General features: G+C 44.9%; 1 protein-coding gene across 3 annotated transcripts in view; it reads left to right on the plus strand.

Moving 5' to 3' along the window:
• LOC120955577 (probable G-protein coupled receptor Mth-like 1) overlaps window positions 1-15,420 on the plus strand; it is a 156,992-nt gene extending 141,572 nt beyond the window's left edge. For 2 of the 3 annotated variants that reach the window (XM_040376573.2, XM_040376574.2), the window contains exons 6-8: window positions 7,504-7,642; window positions 12,361-12,562; window positions 13,810-15,420. In XM_040376573.2, the coding sequence (XP_040232507.2) occupies window positions 7,504-7,642; window positions 12,361-12,562; window positions 13,810-14,001 (533 nt within the window). In that variant the 3' untranslated portion in view covers window positions 14,002-15,420. The remainder of the gene's footprint in view (window positions 1-7,503; window positions 7,643-12,360; window positions 12,563-13,809) is intronic. The other variant, XM_040376575.2, reaches the window with a different exon arrangement.
• Window positions 15,421-21,101: the final 5,681 nt, after the last annotated feature.

Raw genomic sequence — 21,101 nt, forward strand, 5'->3', positions numbered from 1 at the left:
CAAATCGTGGTCGAAGTCCACCAATGCCACCAATAACAAAAAAAAGCCTAACCATAGTGTCTGCAGACCGATCGGAGACGGCTTCTTCCCTTTGGCGGCAAAAGTTTGCAAACGCAGCCCCGCAAGAACCGCAGCATGTCGACCGACCGCTGGATGGGTTGGGTTGCGGCTCGAGTTGATTTATGGACGACCCGCAGTTTGGCCCATAAATTTTACTTCGTTTAGACGTTTAGCCGGTGCCGGTCCATAGGGCCACCCGGCCCGTTTCCCGACTTCCCGACGGGGGGAAAATACAGATTCACGCCGCTCCAAGCCGGCCAGCGGAGATGCGTACCGGCTCCGTTGTGTTTTGTTGTTTGGTGGATGCGTTATTTTTTTCTCTCTATTGGACTATTAACGTTTGCGGGAGGATTCTCGGAAACAGCATCGCGGTACCTGCGCAAGGGTCGATGATGTGTGAGCACACATATATACGTTCGTCTATGAACTGCTCTTTTCGGGCTGCTGTCGCTGTTTTCCCGTTAGTTTATGCGAGCTCCGCTCAGCACGCCTGGGTTATCGTGCGATCTTGTTACTCCGCAACACGATTTATGCTCCAATCCTTGGCCCACCCCACGTTGCATTCGGCTGTTAACGAGAAGCTGTGAATTATGACACGCTGCTCTGTATCAATGCTAAATATTAGTTTTTGAGCTCAGCGGCCTCTCTCACACACGCACACACACACGCGGCACAACATCACTAATCGGCACTATCCATTATGTTATGCCGAAGAACAAAGTGTGGAAGTGAAAGGATATGGAGCGCCCTCCAGGAAGAAGACGAAGGATTGTGTCTTATCACGAAGGATACAACCATTGGCAAGTGGTTGGGATTTGACAAATTAAATGAACATTTGAGTTGCGTGTTGGAAGTAGCAACACCTGTATCTCATTCCTACATTCCATTAGAATCGTTCACATTAATCATCACACACTGTGCGAGCTCTTTGTTTGGTTACTGTTCCGCTTTAAGAACTTATTTCTCGTGTGTTTGCGTTTAAATCATCAATTTGTGTAAAACGGTTGACCGATTCGTGACGATAATTGTGCAACGACTCTTGACTCTATTTCTACAACCTCCTCTTCCTCACTAAAGTGCATCCTAATTGCATTCTAAGCACGCCCGGTCACGCATTGCAATGTTGCAGTGTTTGATTCAATTAAACTTATAATTAATGACGCCCTACCCGTCTGCCCACAACAAGCTACTTCTTCGCAGACTGGGTTTGAGAAAATGGCACGGAAGTTCAATGCACGCCCAGTGTTGGCGCTGCTGCAAACGTGTTGGTTTGATCGATTCCCACCAAGCGATTGTTTTAATTCGTCTTCACGTACAATTTAATTGGCCAACGATTGGATATTAAAAATAACTTAGAGAATGTTATTTTAAAAGTAAACCATTTGGGATCATTTAAATGAGACCAGTTTGTTGTGACTCTACAGTCAGCAAAAGCCCACGTATCGTACGGCATTTGAGTGTCATTGCCCGTTGTTAGGGTAATTTATTTGATAAATCCCTCAAGACCGTTCCTCTACGACTTCCAACCAGACGCTAGCAAAAGAAGGCATAAGCCACGGCACGTCTGTGAGAGGGCGTTTGTTTAATTGAAAATATGTATAGCGTCAAATAAATAAAACGCTTTTCACCACCACCCATTCCACGTGCACGATGTTGGATGCCAATATGCGTGGTAAACACACACACGCAGGCAAGGGTCGTGCATGTTTCGCGCAAACACTGCGCCACCGCCCTCGCGAAACACGCGCTTTCGTTCGACAGAATGACACATTTTATGGCAAACGGGGTGTTTGTGAGTGTGTACGGTTACCATGTTTCAACAAAACCCCGCAAGTACAGTGCACAGGAGCACCTGTCTGGATAATCGTTTCCCGTTTCGTATGTCCACCACCCTGCATGTTGTTCCAGTGGGATGTATTGGCGTGGTCGGGTGTCCGGTAAATAAATAAGTAAATATGACAACATGTAGACAGAGACGCTACTGGACGCTACTTTGCCGATGCAATTGAGGCTGGATGCAGCTTATAAAGTCTACAGTTCGATGACAGCACGACTTCGAAGACAACCGTGGACAGTAGCTGACCATGAGGAAGAGACAGTTGATGTTGCATGTTTTATGTCAGTTGAATTTAAAGACAATTTTAAACAAGAAATTTGCCAACAACTGAAAATGAACAGGATTTTCTAATTGAGTTTTAGTGCACAAAATAACCAATCAATCCCAACAATATTGAGCTTGAAATTGATCGGAAACTGTGCGTTCGTTGCTACTTCTCACACTGCCAGCACCAAATGCGCACCTTCTTTCCTTCATTATTCTGTCAATCACTCAATTGCTCTCTTTATTAGTCAGTCAAATTCGTTTCCGGCGTGCTTGATTGTAATGGAATGGGGGGAAAAGTGAAAGGACCACTCCACTACCAGTAGCCGCCGCAGTCACGGCGGAGCGAAAGGGACCTTGCTATGCTACGCGGAAGCTGTTTTGAATTAGCAGCCAAAGGCATGACCCTTTCATAGAAAACTTACCTTTACTACTACTACGCCACCTTCACTTTCTTTCCGTGCAGGGGTACTAAATCATCCATCGAACGGTTGGTAATTGTTTTCCTGGGGTTTTTTGTTCGGGAGGAATGAAGGTTGTAACGTCAAATCCGCTCCTGCAGGGGGAAACACCAACGACGACGACAACAGCGACGAACGGTGATGGTAATAAAAATTGCGTTCCTTCCCGTCACTCGAGAATCATTAGTGCACGTTCCGGGGGGGAATGTAGACACTCTTTTTGTCCCGTTGAGCTTAAAGTAAGAAAAACACAAACACACACGGTGTATTAACAGTGCGTTTTGTTGCCGCGCAATAAGTTTGGCGATGGCTTTTTAAGTTAGAGCTCTCTCTCCTTCTCTCCCCTTGGAATTGGGTCACTTGTGCCACCTTCGAGTCTTCGAGGAGGACAATCCTTGCGTCGTTTCTAATGCCCTGCGGCGATCATTGCGGCAATTGCTTGCTATTCCATTCGTTCTGCGGAACGAACACAGCTCCACCGCTTGATCGCGCGACGACTTTCGCTTCATTAAACTTCATTTTCGATTAACGCTCAACTGCGAGAAATAACGTTAATGGAATACTGGAATACTGCACTGTTTTTTACTGCACAGCACAGGGTTTGACGATAATGATGGACCAAGAGTTACTGTTCTTTGCGCATCGCCTCGGGCGAAGAATCTCGTGCTGCTGCCTAACGATCAGCGCCTTGGACTTGGAGTGGCCGTCAGTTCGATACACCTTTGCCAAGGTCGTCTTGTTCGAATTGAACCGAAAACAACCCATTGCCGTTTATTAGGCTTTAAACGCGCAGACAGCAGAAACTAACCTACAAAGTTAAGGCTACTCCTTCCCAGCGTCGGGTGTGGTGTGTTTGTTGGAGAAACGCTAATTAAATTATCAGTCCCATCCGGTTTCGCTACCGAGAACCGATCCCGGTCTCCGATATATGTCCATCGTGAGAACTTCCTCGACGTTCGACCACAGCGCACCGGGGGGAGCGCACTTTGAATAATAAATTAAAGCCCCTCTTAACATCTCCTCTCGCGAACGCCATTTGCTTTCGTTCGGATTAAAGGCCTACAAAACAACAACAAAAAACACTGGAAGCGTTTGAGAGTACACCTCCGGAGGCCATTCACTGACCAACTGCTCCACATTTCAACGTCCGCATCATCACCATCATCCGGGCTATAATCAATCATGGCCGTTTGTCGTCTGCGACAGCACAGACAGTCCAAATGGGTGGAGATTCCTTCCGATTTTTATACTCCAAAAAGTGAGGCTCTACTGCTACCGTGTTTGTGTGTTTTTGGAAGTTTCCATTTCAACTGTCGGGCGAGGAGAGAGTGTCATCCATCTATGCACGTAATTAAGTCGGGGATGAAAAATCAATGCCACTCGCTGTCACCATGTGATAACCAACTCTTTCCAAAGCGTCACAGAAGCCATCGGAAATTAGGCTTCCGAAACTGTGTCGCACCCTAATAAGTCGTACGAGTGACTATTAATGGATTATTTTCCAGTTTTTTTGGTGCCCAAATTGTGTTCAACGTGCCCTAAACGCTCTCGTCCCGCGCACCATACACGGTAGGGCGGCTAAGATTTAGCCTTGAAATTGACTTATTTTTTGTTCAGATTTGATTTCTTTCAACCAAAGAGCAACGAAACAAAATTATAATCCAAATCAAGGGCGTAGATAAATGAGCCGAAAGTGTTGAAAATAGCCTCCGGGCCATTACCTATCAACGGACTGTCGCGGAGGTGACGCGAAAATCGGGCGACTTAAAGAAGCGTGAAGTTGGGTGTCGAATTTCCACCCATTATGGGAGGAGGAAAAAATGTGGAACGAATCATATTGCGAACGGCGGTGAAACAAGTGGAGTGTTGTCCAGATGGATTTATTTACAGAGAGAGAGAGAGAGAGAGAGAGAGAGAGCGGGCGAAGTCAGGCGACGTATCGGTGCGATCGGTTCAGATTGACAGCTGGCTCTCTGATCTCTGAGCTCTGATGATCGATGGTTGGAAGTTCGGGACGGACGAGATCGTCGTCCTACGTTCGCAAGCGCTTTGACTATGTATCGAATTAATCATGGAACAGAGCTTGAGCATGCAACGATCGCACAGATCTGGCCCGCTTGTGCCCCGGACCTTGAACATGAAAGTAATGCGTGGTCAGCTTTCCCGATCGGGTTCGAGTTTTGGCCGACACTGCTCGAGTGGGTGGGAAGAAGAGTCAACACAGGAGGGGTGCGCAAGTGTTTCAAAAAGTTCGACCTGTGGCTAAAGGCGTGAAACCGATATAGACTTAGGTGTGCGCGCACGCGGAGAATTGATCTAAAGCAACCTGCCAATCCCCTCCTCAGGGAAAGAGTGATTGAACGATGAAAACAGCGAAAACCAGCGTGCAAATTTATGTGTACTATGTGCGCGCACTTTCACTCATACCTCAGCGGCAATGTATACGGGCTATTGAGGAAGAAAACAGTGAAATGTCGCCTGGAGTGGTTTTCTTATCGTCCGGCAAGCACACGGACAATGTAATCCTTGGTTGTACGCGGTGCGCACACTGTGTGTATTTGTGCTTGGTCGGGCCACATCGATGACCACCAGCTGACAGACACCATAATGGGTGGGTTGGTGGCTTTAGCATAGAAATCGATAGACGATTTGATTTATGTATTGGCATTGCCGTCAGCGACAGGAAACAGGAAACGAGACAGACACAGCTCTCCTTGTCCTGGATCCGTAACAATGTTGCCTTGGAGTTTGCGCGCTTTCTTCCCTTCATAAGGTGGATTAATACCTTTCCAAGCTTCAAATTCATTTCTAATAGCTTTTTGAACATGTAATTCTCAAATTTCAAACATATTCTTACGATCAGTTGAATAAAAACTATTGCTGTAGAAAAAAAGATTGACTGGTAGACGCACAAATCTTAACAAGAATTGTACTCCTCACGGCAAAAATATTTTCCGAAAAAAATGCCACTAAACTCCCGCCAACTCCAATTTGTCACACGATAGCTACATTACAATCTATTTTTATCGAATGATCGCTTTTGTGAAAAGTTTTCCAACCCAGTGGAATTGCTACATCTTCTCCGCTCTTCAATTGTTGCCACGGAGACGGGTCCAACAGGATCGCTGCACGTGCCCGGTTTTGGGTCGTCCTAGCAACTGCCATAAAGTAGCATAAAATTCCCGTTAGTTCCATTCACTGACGCCACCCACCGGAACACCGGGAAAATGTCCACCTTGGCACTACTCCCCTCGGTGGCACGACTCAAGCCACCTTTTATCAAAAAGAATGTGAAAGCAGTGAAGAGATCCTGCATGGAATTCCTCTATTTCCTAGTCCCGAACAATTCGCCGGCACCGTTCCGTGAAGGTGAAGGTAGAGCAGCATTTCGATTTTCCTCGAACCCAACTAGAATGGTGAACCGATTGGAACGTGAGGCTTGGACGAGGAACTGCTCGACAGAGCGCAGAGGATAAGTGGGAAAAGTATTGGCGAAGAAATGCGATATCCTTCCCATCGTCAACAACAGGTGCACACACGGAGACAGAGAGATAATGCAAAACAAATAATGCACGGAAACAGAAGCGTGAAAGAAGGATGGGACGGGTAAAATCGTTAATTTAAAATTCCTTTTTCCGCTTTGTCGATAAAATGTAAATATTTGCACACATCCTCCTGCCGGAGAGAAAGCGGAAATATCCTATCCTTCACCATACATTGTCGATGGGTATCTTTGTTTCATCAATTAACAGCAGTTGCTGTGACGATCGATGGAATCGCGCACGTCCTTCGTACCCGGCAGTCGTTAGAACCCAACGCTGGAAGCGTTCTATTTTCTCGTTCTCGCGTATCTTTCAACGGTGTTTTTTGTTGGTTTGTGTTCTACTGTGTTTTTCTTTGCCGGCATTTCCCGCTTTACATTGTAGACTTTTCCGGGCTAGGGTTCTCTTTGTCGTTCTCTTGCAACGGGTCGGTGTATCCGGGTGTACTCGGTGTCGTTTATCGGAACGGACAAATCTAATCCACTTCAATATCCACCGACTCTGCCCGGGGATTGCCACGAGAGGACGTAGAAGAGTCAATACTGCAAATTTATTGCCATCAGACAATGAGATACACTGTTGTGTTGTGTGTCTGGAGTCCGTCTCCCTATGTTGGGCAACTCTTCCAATGTCTGGAGTGGAACTGGGCAGGATTATACGATACAATCAAATTATACGGTTGAGTTCATTTATTGTGTGGCGTTTGTATTTTCGGTATAAAATTAAGCACCAGCATTTCCAAGACCAGTCAATTTCAAATCGATGATTCAGTTTGCTGTTCATTGGACATCAACGCTTCGAAGTTGGCAAGTTGGTCGCTGTCAGACTACATCCCCGCGATGACATTAATGCTTATTTCATTGCCCATAATAAATGATTTAACACCGGGGCTGACGCGAAGCAACTGATTTGGCCCAGTTTCAGCCAACTTCAAGCTCCAAGTCTCCATCATCAAAACAAAATCCATCTCCACGAAAGAAACGTACACACGCCCCAGAGAAAGGTGTGTGCGCTGCTGACTTGCACCTTGCTTCTTCGCACACGGCCCGCGAGATGAGCACGAGCGGCCTCCGGGGGGAAACAGCGCCGCCGTTGTTGATCCATTAATGATGGGTTGGTCCCTGGATTACATCAAATCGCCTCGGGGGCAAGGTCCCGGAGACAGGGGGACAGATCCGTCTGTGGGTCGTGCGTGCATAACATTTATACAGCTTGTGTGTGTGTGTGTGTGTGTGTGTGTGTGTGTGTGGATCTTTCCGTACGATCGTTTGCTCACATGTGTCAGCACATTATGTTCATTGCGTTTTCTTTGCTTCTCCTTCATCTCATCACCTCACAGGTAATATGGAAATGCTGACCTACTTCTTCGGCCCGATCGGCATCCTGCTCGGCATCAATCTGCTACTGTTCGCCTCGACCGCCCGCCAGCTGACCTGTGGCCTATGGAAGCGGGACGATGTCAAGTCTACGACGGAACGGTAAGACTCTTGGGCACCAATTTGGGTTATCGTTTTCTTTCTTCGCGACTCTTTCCTGTCTATAATTCTATCCGTAACTAGCCTTCACTTGTTGCTTCCCCTGTCTGTGGTTAATCGCTGTAGCGTCACGGGTAGGATCTGCTAGAGATCGCACCCCGAGTAGTTGAGTACTAGCAGTACTAATGCAATGAAACGAACACTAACACACCACGATCTCGTACATACGGACACATACTGGACTGCTCAAAATATGGATTGTGTTAATGCTATTAACGGGATGCTTTTGTTGGAATTTGAGAACGTTTGACAGGACACCACACGAAGACGTTATTCATTATCCATCACAACAGCTTGTCGAATGCTCTGGGATTTAGAGTAAGTGGATGAAACAGAACGATTTTGGACAAATATTAGTAAACACTAAGAATTTTGGGAAATTTAGATAACTGAAGATCCATGTTTGATTCTTCAAATCCTCTTTAATGTTCATATTATTAGACATGAGAGCATATTTGGCAAACATTCAAGCATTGTTTGTGCTCTTTCAAGGTATCTCAAGGACATCAAAGTCAAATTGATATCGTATTTAAAGAACACTGGCAGAATTGAATTTCGTTATTCTTTCCAAAGCATTTTATTCAGGCACTGATCCACTATAGGAATGAAAAAATATGACATTTCAAGCTCCTTTATTTCTATAAAATGCTCACCGATTTGCCATTTTAAAAATATCATCTCCAAATTAATTCCCATTTTTCTTGCCTGCTTTATATGTTCCAAAGAGCTTTATCGGTGCGAAGACAACCAAAACCGGCCACCATGAGCTCCTGTAGCAAACCAATATAAATGGTGGGCAATATATTCTTGTTCACGAACGAGAACGAGTAGTTTCCCCCCGGCAAAATCGTACGACGCTGGTGGTTGTCGTCGTCCACCTTTCGCGATCATAATTTGTCGCTGGCGTTGTTCAAATATTAGTTTCCATTATGAATCCTCCGGTGGTGGTATAAAGCAGGGGTCTCCAAAACGGGTTCGGAAAATCACTTTTGCAAACTTCACTCGCAGAGCGACGACGAGCTGTGTTGCGGTACACGAAACGCCATGTTCACGTTCGATTTTCTCTCCCCAATCCAGCAGAACGGGCAAAAAGCGTTCAATCAGCAGAAAAGTAGCGGTGGCAGCCGCTTAAATCGGATGTTAAACACACTAGAGTTGGAAAAACGTTTGCTTTTCCTTTCCCCCGGAAGTAGAGAGAGAGAGAGCGAGAAAGACTGGTTAAGCTTTCTCTTTCAAGCTCCCCTACTTCTCCGTACATATATGGGTCAGCACATTTTAACGTGCCCCCAGTCGAAAGCAATTTTCGATTTATAGCAAATTTGTACAACCGGACACAGCGGATATCCACATACTGCTTCATAGACGGCTGGTGGAACGATTTTCCGTTCCGAGAAGGTAGAATAAGGAACCGACAAACCGATCCCATTACGCGCGCGCTCAACCTCAATTTCCGGGCGCATGGATCGAGTGGTCCAAAAAGTCGCTCCAAAACTTCGACCTCCGAAAAAATAGAAACCAAAAAAAGGGAATCTGAGGTCATCATCTCCTCCGCTACACACACTTGGTACCCCGACAAGTACTAAAAACCACTCCAATGTGCACAGGAGCATCAAAACGGGTGGAAAATAATTAAAATCCTCCCTAACCCGACTGTTTAGTGTGTGTGTGTGTGTGTCTGCTGTGTTTTTATGCCTTCATTTGGCACTCGATGAAAATCATTTCAAGGACTTCTCCAGTGCCGGTAGAAGCGCAGCCAAAGTTTTCTACTTTTCATTATAGCATAGACGTTGAGTTTTTTTTCCGTTGGAGAGGAAAATTTCCGCTCGATTGTTGCTCGATAGAATTCGTACACCCCCGGTTAACACTGGAATGTGATGTCGTAAATCTGAAAGGAGAAATTGTTTAATTAGGTACAATTACCTCATTCCCTCCCCGTTTTGCCTCCTGCTTGAGAAGGCAATGTTTTACTGTCACATGAACAATAAATTGCCACTTTATCAATGTGTACGTTCTTCGATACAGTTTTGGAGAAGGTCGGCAGTGTAATTTGGCACCATTCGTAAATCTAAAATTGAAATCAAATTAAAAGGATGTTAAAATTGCCAAGAAGCGAAGGAAATGGAACTGATGCTTTGCAGCACCAGAAGAGCCACTCTGGATGGATACACAGCCAAGAGATATCGCAGAAAAGAAACTCGTCCTCAAATGAACGGAGCCTCTCAACGTCATCTCAGAACGCAGCAGGGGGAAAAAGAACAGTTTCCTAATTGAGGCATCCGTCTCAAGCCGACACCGCGAAAAAAAAGGAAACTTTTAAACGATTACCCAAAAAGTGCACTAACTGGCACATTCTACTCACGTTTTTATTCACATTGTTTTCATTGTTCACCTTGAGTGAAGGAAAACGAATGCTGCTAAAAGAGAGGTTGAACTGCATCCAGCCCAAGCAAGATGCACTTTCAGCAAATGAATCAAGATCAATTAGCGTAGGAAAAGGGGCGAAAACTATGCAAAAACCGGGTACAAAACAATTGGTTTCTAATTTTATTTCCAGTGCTTGGAAAACACGAAGCAAGAAAGCTTCAAACGTACTTGCTCACATGTCCTTAAAAAGAGACAAAAAGAGAAAAATCCCCAACCCGCATCATTAGGGAGCACTTCCTTCTGGAGTTATGCGCAAACAGTAGAAGCATGGAGAGATTTTTATGCTTTTTATTCTGTAGCAACTACAAAGACTACAATTTGAAAGCTTGCCCACGAAAACAACAAAATAATGGAGAGGTTTCATTCATAAACAAAGTGCAAGTGAAATTTGATCTCCTCTGCAGAACGGAAGACTTCAAGAGCACCCCTAACGACCAGGTCAATCTGTCGTTCTGCCTCACGGGGCGGAGAATGTTGTTTTCCAATTAAATCTCCGACCCTCCGGGTCCAGGTTGTTAACGAATCTCTATGCCTTAAAGGACACCATGGGAAGGGGACACGGTCGACGACAAGCGTTCGAACCTGCACGCCGACATAAATCGGACTTCACGGCGATAAACTGCCATGGCAACCCGGCGTATTACCAGGCTTTCCCCCGAAATGGGGAGAATTGTTTGAATTTAATTTCATCAGCAGTTTTCATCACATCAATCGTTCAATTACACACACACACACTGATTACTCGGTGAGTTCGATTGGGTCGAGTGGCCACCTGGTAGTTGTCAAGGGCACAAGTGCGCTTCAAAGATCGCGAGAGACTGTACGCTGTACGTTTATCTCGTGTCAGGTTTCCCGTCGTGGTGAATATAGATTTATTGGTGCAAGCCGAGAGTGTGTCTACGTTCAATCTCGCCTGTCTTTTCCGCCCAGCAAATCCAACGCTCGGCCTTGGTAATGAACTCCCTGAAGTAAAAATGGGGTAAAGCTTTTCCCCCGGTTGCCCTCCCGTTTGGCAAAAGACACGAAAGCTGAGGCCAATTTGCTCCAGTGTTTGTGCGAGAGAGGAAGCTGCTGGTTAGGGATGAAGGATGGGACAGTTTCCCACCCCGCCTGGGTGGGCTCTTGCCGCGCGACACAACGAGGCCGGAAAAGTCGACCACCTACGGTGTGTGTACATAGGCCTCGGTACAAGGCCTGGCGCTACGAGTCGGCAAGTACAAAAATCTGTATCATTGCGGGCGATAGTTTTTTTTCCTGTGTCTGTCTGTCTGTATATTTATCCCTCTCTCGCCCTCTTTACGAGGATTTATTGCAACCTTTTTTTGCGCTATTTTTTTTCGGTACACCGTCGTTGTGTTGCTCCTTGTGGCGGAAATCCATTTGTGTGGAGAGAATGCTTGTGTTGTGCTGTGTTTTATCTGTTGGTAGAAAGCAACCTTTTTCCCCCGCTTTCTGTCTGCCGCTTCTGTCTCCGGAATCTGCAATCTGCAAAAGGCGGAACAAGGACGATAGTGCACCGTCGCGGTACTTTGCGCCGATCTCGGTTACCAGGGCAACCGACTATGGGGGGGGTGCGCAAGACGACAGACGAGTGATAAATCTAATAGTAAAATGGTAATAAAATAAAATACACGCCACAGAGCAATGGTGGCCAACGAGTAGCGAGCGGGCAGGTTTTGCTCTACTAATAAATAGGGCTGCTGCAGGGTATCTTGTACCCAGACCACGAGGAATATGAGGACCTACGAAGCGATGTGTAGTTGGCGTAAAAATTATGGCAAAATGGCCACATGCCACATTACCTCCCATGCATTGGGGACGCGCTTTGCATGTTTCCGCCAGCCAACTGTGGCCATTTTTGGTGCACTTTTTAATTCCCCATTCGGGTGGGTCGGGATGGTATGTGCTGTTGTGGAAATTTGGACTTATGTGCTCTCCCCGCCTGTGTGTGTGGGTCTGTGTATCTGTAGAACATGACGTAGTTAGAGTATCTCCCCCCATCTGTGTTGTTGTTTGGTCCGGTTAGAATAAGCAAAAAAAAAACGGGAATATGTTACGTCCTTTCAGGGTGAATGTGTGTATGTGTTCTGTGCGTGCGTTATGTTTCGTTTCTGGCATGATTTAATGACCCACCAACCCCCTTCTTTCTCTCTCCCTCTCTTTGTTTGCCCTCTCCCTTCCCCTCTCTCTCTCTCTCTTTCTCTCTCTCTTTCTCTCTCTCCATGTGGTATGCTTAGCCGCGGTTTGGTTTCTTCTCCCTCTTACAGTGCCGCGCTGGGGCGCGTCTGCCTCAAGCTGGTGGTCGTGATGGGTGTCACCTGGGTGGCGGACGTCATCTCCTGGGCCGTCGGCGGCCCGAACTACATCTGGATCGTGACCGATCTGATCAACGCGCTGCAGGGCGTCTTCATCTTTATCGTCGTCGGCTGTCAACCGCAGGTAAGTTTCTGCTGACTTTTGCTTTACCTTCTGCTGCCAAATCAAGTCGATAATCATCGATCGAACTTTAGCTGTGTGTGTGTGTGTGTCTGTTTTTTTATTATTATTATCGCCAGTCGAAAGGAGTTTCTCTTCCAGCGCTGCTTGTTGTTAGCAGCAAGAAGAGAGCATGGAATGGTTGAACCTGCTGAAGAAGCAGTCCGTTACGCTACGTAGCAGTTTGATAGGTTAGCGTGCTAATAATTAGAGCAAAAAAGGGCATTTAATAATTTTGCTTGAGTTATTTTAAATTGTAAAAATTTAAAACAAACTGCACTTTAATGAAATTGAGAGAATAATTTGCAATTATTTTTAACTTAGTATTTTCCCCATAAAATGAACCCTAAACCTCTAAATTTTTACATTTTAACCGTCTTAAAACACTGTATTGGGATGTTTTACTATTTTGTAGTTATTTTCAAAATCCAAAATATAGAAAACAGCCTTTTGATGATCCAAAAATAGCACAAGACGCTCACCAATACATCTATTTTCACTTCCATAATATTATCCACAACCAACCGCTTCACCTTTTGCGAACCGCGAAACAAACTAGCGCTTCCAACAGATGGTGGCGGCTCCATTGTTAACGCTCCACCAACGTCTCCTTTGCCCTTTGGAAGCATAGAGAGATAGAGAGCGAAAGCTCAAAACCACAAAATCTCATTTGGCACCGGTGTCATCTGCGGATGGCTCCGGACACGAACGATGGTGGTTAGAGCGGCATCCGACCATCGCCGTCCGTCGGACGGACGGACGAACCGAAATTAACCTTTACCGCCCAGGCGTCGTAAAGCCAACCGAAGCGAAGCCTTGTTCTGCCTAGTTGACTGACAATTGGAGCTGTCTTCCTCTGCTGCAATGCACTGTAAGAGTAACTTTGGCACAAACAGGAAGCAAACGAGAGAGAGAAAAAAAAACAAAACTCCGCAAAGCTTATAACAGCATAATGCACTCACTCACCCTCTTCACACCTGCACGGTGCAGTCGAGTGAAATAGGGCAGCATAGGTCAGAAAACTAATGTCCTGTGAGGAAAAACAAAAGCACCGCGAGAAACCCCTTCTCCCGGTTGCGATGCACATTCATATTCATTATCCTAATTTTAGGCATGCGAAAATAAAATCACAATTTATAACTATTCCCATTTTTCCGTCTTTTTTCCCCGCCCTGCGGCCATCTTGTTTTCCCCCTATCTCCCCCTCATAGGTCTGGGCCGCCATGAAGCGCTTGTGGAACTCGAAAACGGGCCGCTCGTTCACGAACACCACGCACGGTCCGCAGCACTCCAGCTCGTCGCACGGGCTGCCCTCGATGGGCGAATCGATCACGAACAACACCTGCACGAACAACACGACCACCACCACCTCCAACCGGGTGCCGATGGAAACGGTCTGCTGAGCTGTCCCCGGGGCCTGTGGGTAAGGGTAGACCACTGCACATAATCGACGGAGACGGGATTGATGCGGGGATCACACAGCTAAGCGGACCAAAAACTCATACAACACACACACAGCTAAACTTCTAACGACGAAGATGCCACCAAGATGTGTCGAAAGCAACCGGTAATCGACGATGGCCAAATGCGTGCCCAAATGTACGCGAAATGGTCGGAAAATAGTGTTTTTATCATCCATCATCATCCTCATCCTTAAGATAGCATCAGTGGGTCGCGCGCGATTAGCAAATCATCCTCTCAGCAATATGATTCTCTCGTGGATGTGTGTGTATTTGTGGGGAAGAGCGTGGAAAAATATTTAATTTAATCACTTGGAAGACTTTTGGGGAAGACTGTGCAGAGTATTCGTAGCGAATTACGAAGCCGAATTTGAAGCCTGGTTTGATGTGGGGGCACATCTTGGGCCAGCTAAAAAACACACTTAAAGTTGTTTTTTTCTGGTTCCATTATCCACCCCGAGCAGTTCGCTTACCTTCATGCTAATAGTTTGTAGAAAAAGTATACATAAATACATAGATCGCCTACATACTTGAAGGACTTGAACGGAGAGCCCCTGTGTTGTACTATGAACAAACAAACAAACAAACAAACAAACAAGCCAGGGAGTAAAGGATGCAAGTAGACATATACTAATACGGATAATATATTTAATAAAATCAGTCATGTTTCGACACTCATTCTCTCACTCACACCAAGTTCATGCTAAACCATGCTAAATAGGCAACGAGCGGCTTCAGGCACAAACAATCCTTTCTTACAAAGGGGAGTTTGTTTGGGAGGGAGAACGAACACGTTGAATGGACGTCAATTGAACATCAATAATGAAGACTGATCATCAAAGATCAATGATTGGGATTAAATTGACAGTTCCCCTTTTTTGAAACGGACGCTTGAATCCTCTGCCTCACAACAAATACGCATTCTTAGTATAGGGATTAGCAATTAACATTAACAATTTTTAATTTAAAAAAACAACGTAGCTACAGAGAAGACGTATACTAAGCACGATGATGCCTCGAACCTCGAATTTGATCGACAGTTATGATCGACTTTCTTTTGTTGTAATAAGTAGTGTAGAATGATTGCCAAAAATCGAAATCCCAAAAAAGTGTCCCTGCAAACCGGGAGAACCGAACAGAACAGGAGAAGAAGGAGCCAATTTGAGTTATGCGAAGGCATGGGGAAGCGCGTTACGATCGAGCGATGATCACGCCGTTGTGTACATTTTATGTTATGACATTAGTTTTAGCTGTTGCTCGGCCCAAAAGGGGGGTAGGCATTGGAGAAGGGCGGTCCCTCTGCCAGGCCAGGCCAACAACAATGCTGTCGCACAAGAATGCATTAGCCTGTACGGTATATATATATATATATATATATATATATATATATATATATATATATATATATATATATATATATATATTGAGTTTAGTTATTGTTATGTTAAACACCCAAAACACTGCCCTACTGCCCCTATTACTCCGGTAGCTTCACCGGTAGCGTTGCTTTTGCTTTGTTTTCATTTCCAACAAATTAAATTGGAGAAAAAGGCGATTTTCGAAGCATTATTTACTGAGCTTTACTTAAGTTTATAAGTCCGTTTGCGTTTCTTTCTAGCGAAGGTTTTGTGGCCGTCTCATGCCAACCACTGTGTAACATGTGTCTTTTAGACTTGTAGACGGAAGAGAGTATTAATTACTTAACACACCTTATATGACTCCCTTTCACGCGCTCCACCACTCATTTGCTGTAACACAATGTGTATTTATGTAAATAGTGTATAAAACTTTGATTCGAATGAGTTATATGCAGCTTCCAGCATCAACAAACAAAAAACGGGACAAATTGTTCTCTTCGTTTTCATCTCCTCGGTTTTGACTGATCCATCTGAAGCCAAGTTCTCAAGTGATCGTGGGTAGGGGCGATTGTTTGAAGTCGAATGTAACACAACACAGTTAAAACACAATATGTATTTAAACGCGCCGTGTTTGATAATCGTGTCCTTTTTAAACTATATACACATACGCATACAAGCACGAGTATAAAGAACGTGTGCATTAAAGGTAATTAAACTATTATACTATTTCTGAACATATAACAGCGAGAAACAAAACAAAACAAAATGGGAAAACAATAACGCAAATAAAACGAAATTAGAGCAATTTACAGTCGAAAGCAGCGGGAGCAGCAAAGGGGAGTAACAATTCGGAATCGGTATCGGTTTTTTTGTGTATGTATTCTACACGTTTTAGAAACGTTTACAAAATTTTATGCCAAAACGGAACGATCGGAAATAAAAAATCGGTACATTTTTTGTGTCGCGAAGCAAGCAAAATAAAATAAAGAAAAACGGAAAATTATTAGAAATTAATAAACGAATAAAAACGTAATAAACAAGCCGCCCACCGGAACTGCACACATTGAAGTCATACGTAGAGATATACAAATACATTTAAAAAACACAGTTTCACAATCGAAATCACAATTACAAATGAATAACCGTTACATATTTCAATCAGAATCAGCCGTTAACGTTCATAATCCACAATAGAAACATTTCACATAAAAAAAAATTTCTACAGTAGAGCATTTTTTCCTCCCAATTAAATTGAAACTAATACGATATAAAATAGCGAGAAAACCCCCACAGGAAACGGTTCTAAAGCGAAGATGGAAGAAGCTTTCCTTGAACTTTCCTATACTCACACCCGCTCACACCGCAGCACATGGAGCTGGGATAGAATTGGGATTTTGCATAATCGAAGCAGGCATCGAAGCATCGGCGCAAAACAAACAAACAAACAGGAGCGAACTGGCAGCAGCAGCGAATGCAGCAGAATCAATTAAACTTTCCTCTCCAATTAAGCTAAAAAGCGTAGTTAATCAATTCACGCGATAGATGTACTAATCCGGCAATAGGGTGATAAATAGCAGTAACATATGCAAAAAAGGGAAAAGCGCACAACAGTAGCAGTATCAGTATTTTTGTTCTGTCTGTTTTTACAGCGGAACATTGAGAAGGGCGTAGAAAGGAGGAACAGGACATTGGCCGTTGCTTAAATAAATCGATCCGGAGCAGCATGCAAGCGAGCGAGCGAGCTAGCAACTGGTTGGTCGTAGCTGGTCGCTTGGCAACTACTGTTTTAGCATTAATCTTGTTCACCCCTTGGTGCGATGGATAACATACATTTTGCTTCGTTTCGGAACATCCTGCCACCTGCCGCAAGCAGCGTAGTCTTGGATCTTTAAACCCCCTTTTCAATGTGCAGCTTTGAAACCAGACAAGCTGCTGTGCACCTAGAAAATGCCATTTGCATTCTTCCACCTTAACGTTGTCAGTGTCACACAACTTTATAACATTATAATCACAATAACAACAACAAAAACACAGAATTTCCCCCATTTTCATCTCATCACTCGCAAATACAAAACAGCTGTAAAGTAACATTAATCGATACCACAATATAGCGTCTTATAAATCGAACCATATACTAGGTGTTAATGCGATATTGCGCCTGCGAAGAATGCACTCTGGCGTGTGTGTTTGTTTGAGGTAACGGAATTTTCGTTTGTTTTTTGGAACAATTTACAAATTTCGAAAAACGATCGGAGCATGTCCCGGCTGCGAAGTGTGCTTATATTGTGCAGTTTACGATGCCGTTTTAACATTCAATACAATAAGCGCAATAAAGCTATACACAAAGGAAGGAACTCCTTCGCTCCCTCCCTCCCCCCTTTAACTATACACGTATTATCAGTGGAAAACTGTAGGAGGAACAAGTGCGTGGAACTGTGTAGATGGAAAATAAAGAGAATAGAAAAAAACAACAAACACTGCATGGAGTGTGGGGGTTGGTTTTTGCTTTGCTTTTCATGTTGTGCTAAAACATCCGAAAATATAGATTTTAATTAATGTATTTCGTATGCTCTCTATTTGCCAGAACCTTCACGATTTTTTATACTTATTGATGAAAATTGTGATGAATAGTAAAAATTGATCTTAAATCTTTGACAATTGAATGTCATTTTCTAGAACAATCAAGAGAATCGAGTGATTCCTGCTCTGGTTGTGTGTTTTTGCTTGTCCAAGCAGCTTCCATGCTGCTTAAAGGCTGCCGAAGGGTTGCTTGAACCTCTAAGCTTATGCAAAGCTGCAAAACCCCAATTCAAATCCTTAATTTGATGTTTAAATTTCTTTCCCTAATGTGTTCAAATAAACACATTAACAGATCCCGCCACTTTGAAGAATATCCGAAGAAAATAGGAAAAACAGGGGAAAAAGGTAAGTCTTCTTAAGCAACAATGTAGTACATCACTTTAAAGCACTATCAACGCATCGTTAAATCATCTTATCAATTTTAAATCGTGACATGTTCGCATTACATCATCTCCGGGCCACCTGCCCCCCTTCCTTCACCATCGAACAAAACACACGCCCAATCTAACATGATTGACACACGCGTAAGAAATGGTTAGAAGGCGACGACCAAGACGACTTGGAAGGCGACGGCTTCCCGGAACTTTATCGCGTGTAAATGATGCTCCACGTTTTGCTTCCCTCACTTTACGTAATCGGGGTGGGGTGAGGGGGGTGGTAGGAAAAAAACGCAAATCCCTTTCCCCCCCCCCCCTCTCCCCCTTGGCAGATCGTCCAGCAAAATGGCAATCAAGTTGTCATCTTGTGCGCACTCCTTTCGCTGGCGCCATCCTGACCACTGCTACCGATGGGCTCAGAAACGCAATGAATGCACACAGTCACACACACACACGTGGCTCTATCGTTGTTGCTTGGTTGGTGTGTTGGTGTGTGAGTAATTATGCATCCGTCATGCGGTGAGCGGAGTGTGCCATGGAAGAAAGCCATTGCGTCGCATGACATAAGTCAACGTGCGCGCGATGACGCCGACGACGACGGTTGGTTTGGCGCGGCACTTGCGCGACACACACACATACACACGCACACCGTACAATTAGCATAATAACTGCCGGGAATTACACTACATAAAGCGGACTGTCCGTCCGTGTGCGCGTGTGTGTTGGTGCGTTTAGGGCTGATTGAAGTAGTAACGTGTTGCGTGAGTGGTTTGACGCACTGGCACAGGTTGATTGCAGAAAGAGGGTTTTTCCTCTCCGTTGCTGAATTTAGTGGGATGATTCACTCTCTGTGGGTTGGGTTAGCTTATTTCCGTCTTAAGCGCGGAGGTCACTACTCATAAGCCACGGGGAGAGAAAGCAGTAATTCACCTTTGTGGTACCCACATGTGGTCACACAGTCATTCATCACGATAGTGCTCATAATCACCATAGAAAGGATGACATCACGACAACAACCATCATCAAACTATGCTTCGGGGCGCCGTGTTGGTTACTGTGTATAATATATCACCTTAGTTTTGACCTACTTGGATTAGAGAGAGGAAGGAAGAGTGTTCGATTTTAGTGTATTGGATTGTAGTTTGATAAAATCCAAAATGTTGATAAGCGCGCGCCGATCACCTCCTCCTAGATCCGATCAAGATTCGAACTGAAACTTGAATGGTACATGGCCGTGCTGTAACTGATTCCACCACACAGGAGCTTGAACTGCTGGACGATAATTGCTCATTTAAATGACTTTCTTTTAAATTAATATCCAAATGAGGAATAGGAAAGGGTTTTTCTTTTACGATTTCAAAGCGATTTTTCAATTTTTTTCTCTTCAACTGCATCCACTGCGTAGGGCCTTTTCCCCCAACCTCCATATCCCAGATGCCCTTTAGTGGTCATCGACCGATAACAGTCCCCTTTTGAGCTCGCTGAGGCCAGGTGGTCTGGTGGAATCGTAAAAGGCATTACGGTATGATAAAATAGACTGAGAAAACTCTTCCATATCGACCCGTACAATGTTTTTCGTTTTATCAGTAGGCTGTGAGAGAGTGTCCATTGTAACCCCCCCGACTGACACTAGCCAAAGACCCCGCTTACTGTTATGGTAATTCCTTTGCTCGAATCTTTTGGAGCTGAATGGAAATGAAACATTTCCTTTAAAGCACTTACCAACTTGCCGATGCGTAGAGAGAGGGCCTGACAATTCGCGGAATTTCACCAAACTCCACCAACAACAACTACAACCACCACTGTCCAAAAAAGCGGCCAAACAAAATGCCCCAGGTGCGGCGCGGGGCGAAAGTAAAGCAAAACATGGCAGCCCCATCATCAACCCCGTGTTTTAACTCGCGCACCCACAGGTGACTTTGTTTTTGCATACACTTACACTTTCCGTGCACCAAGGTTACCGTGGTGCTACACGCCGCCCATGAGTAACCGAACGCAAACGGGGCCTGCAAAGATGAACTTCATTTGGGGAGGCTTTCCTTTGCTTGCCCCCCCCCCCCCCCTCAGGGGAGAAGCCGTGAAATTGGTCGCCAACACATATATATGTATGCGTACACACGTGTCCGAATGCAAATACACAGATGAAGGGGGCGAAAACGGACGGCCTTGGCCGTAGGGAAATTGGTGAGCCCTGGGCGAGCAGGCCGCATACGTAAAGCCGCTTCGGTATCCATCATCACGGCAGAGGAAGTATTTGTTGCAGCTGGGTCAAATGGAGTGCAAGATTTTGGGTAAGCGAAAAAAAAACTGCAGAAAACTAAGGTCGTCACGGTGTGACCGTTTGTGTGTTGAATTTTGGAACCGAAGCGTGTTTCACAATAACGCAACATGCTAAACACATGCTCAATTTTTTTGTGAGTGCAATTTTTTTTTGTAATGATAAAACAGGCCCTTGTTTTATGACCCTTTTTTTGCTTGTTTTTGTACTTGTTGGCGCAGCTTTAATTGCTCCTCAAAGTGCAGTCATTAGTTGATTGCACGATTAGATGACAATCTCTTGCACGGCTTGCTGCGCACAAACTTCCCGATAAAGAGCTGGCGCGCCGTGTCGAATCCGCACCGCCATTAACCAGCCCAAGTAGGCTGTGAATGTTTCATTTAAAACTGTCGTCACATCCTCCAAAAAAAAAAAGAAGCTCCTCGTACGCCGCTAGGTCCACCATCTCGC

Source organism: Anopheles coluzzii, chromosome 3, assembly GCF_943734685.1.
Source record: "Anopheles coluzzii chromosome 3, AcolN3, whole genome shotgun sequence".
NCBI lineage: Eukaryota > Metazoa > Arthropoda > Insecta > Diptera > Culicidae > Anopheles > Anopheles coluzzii.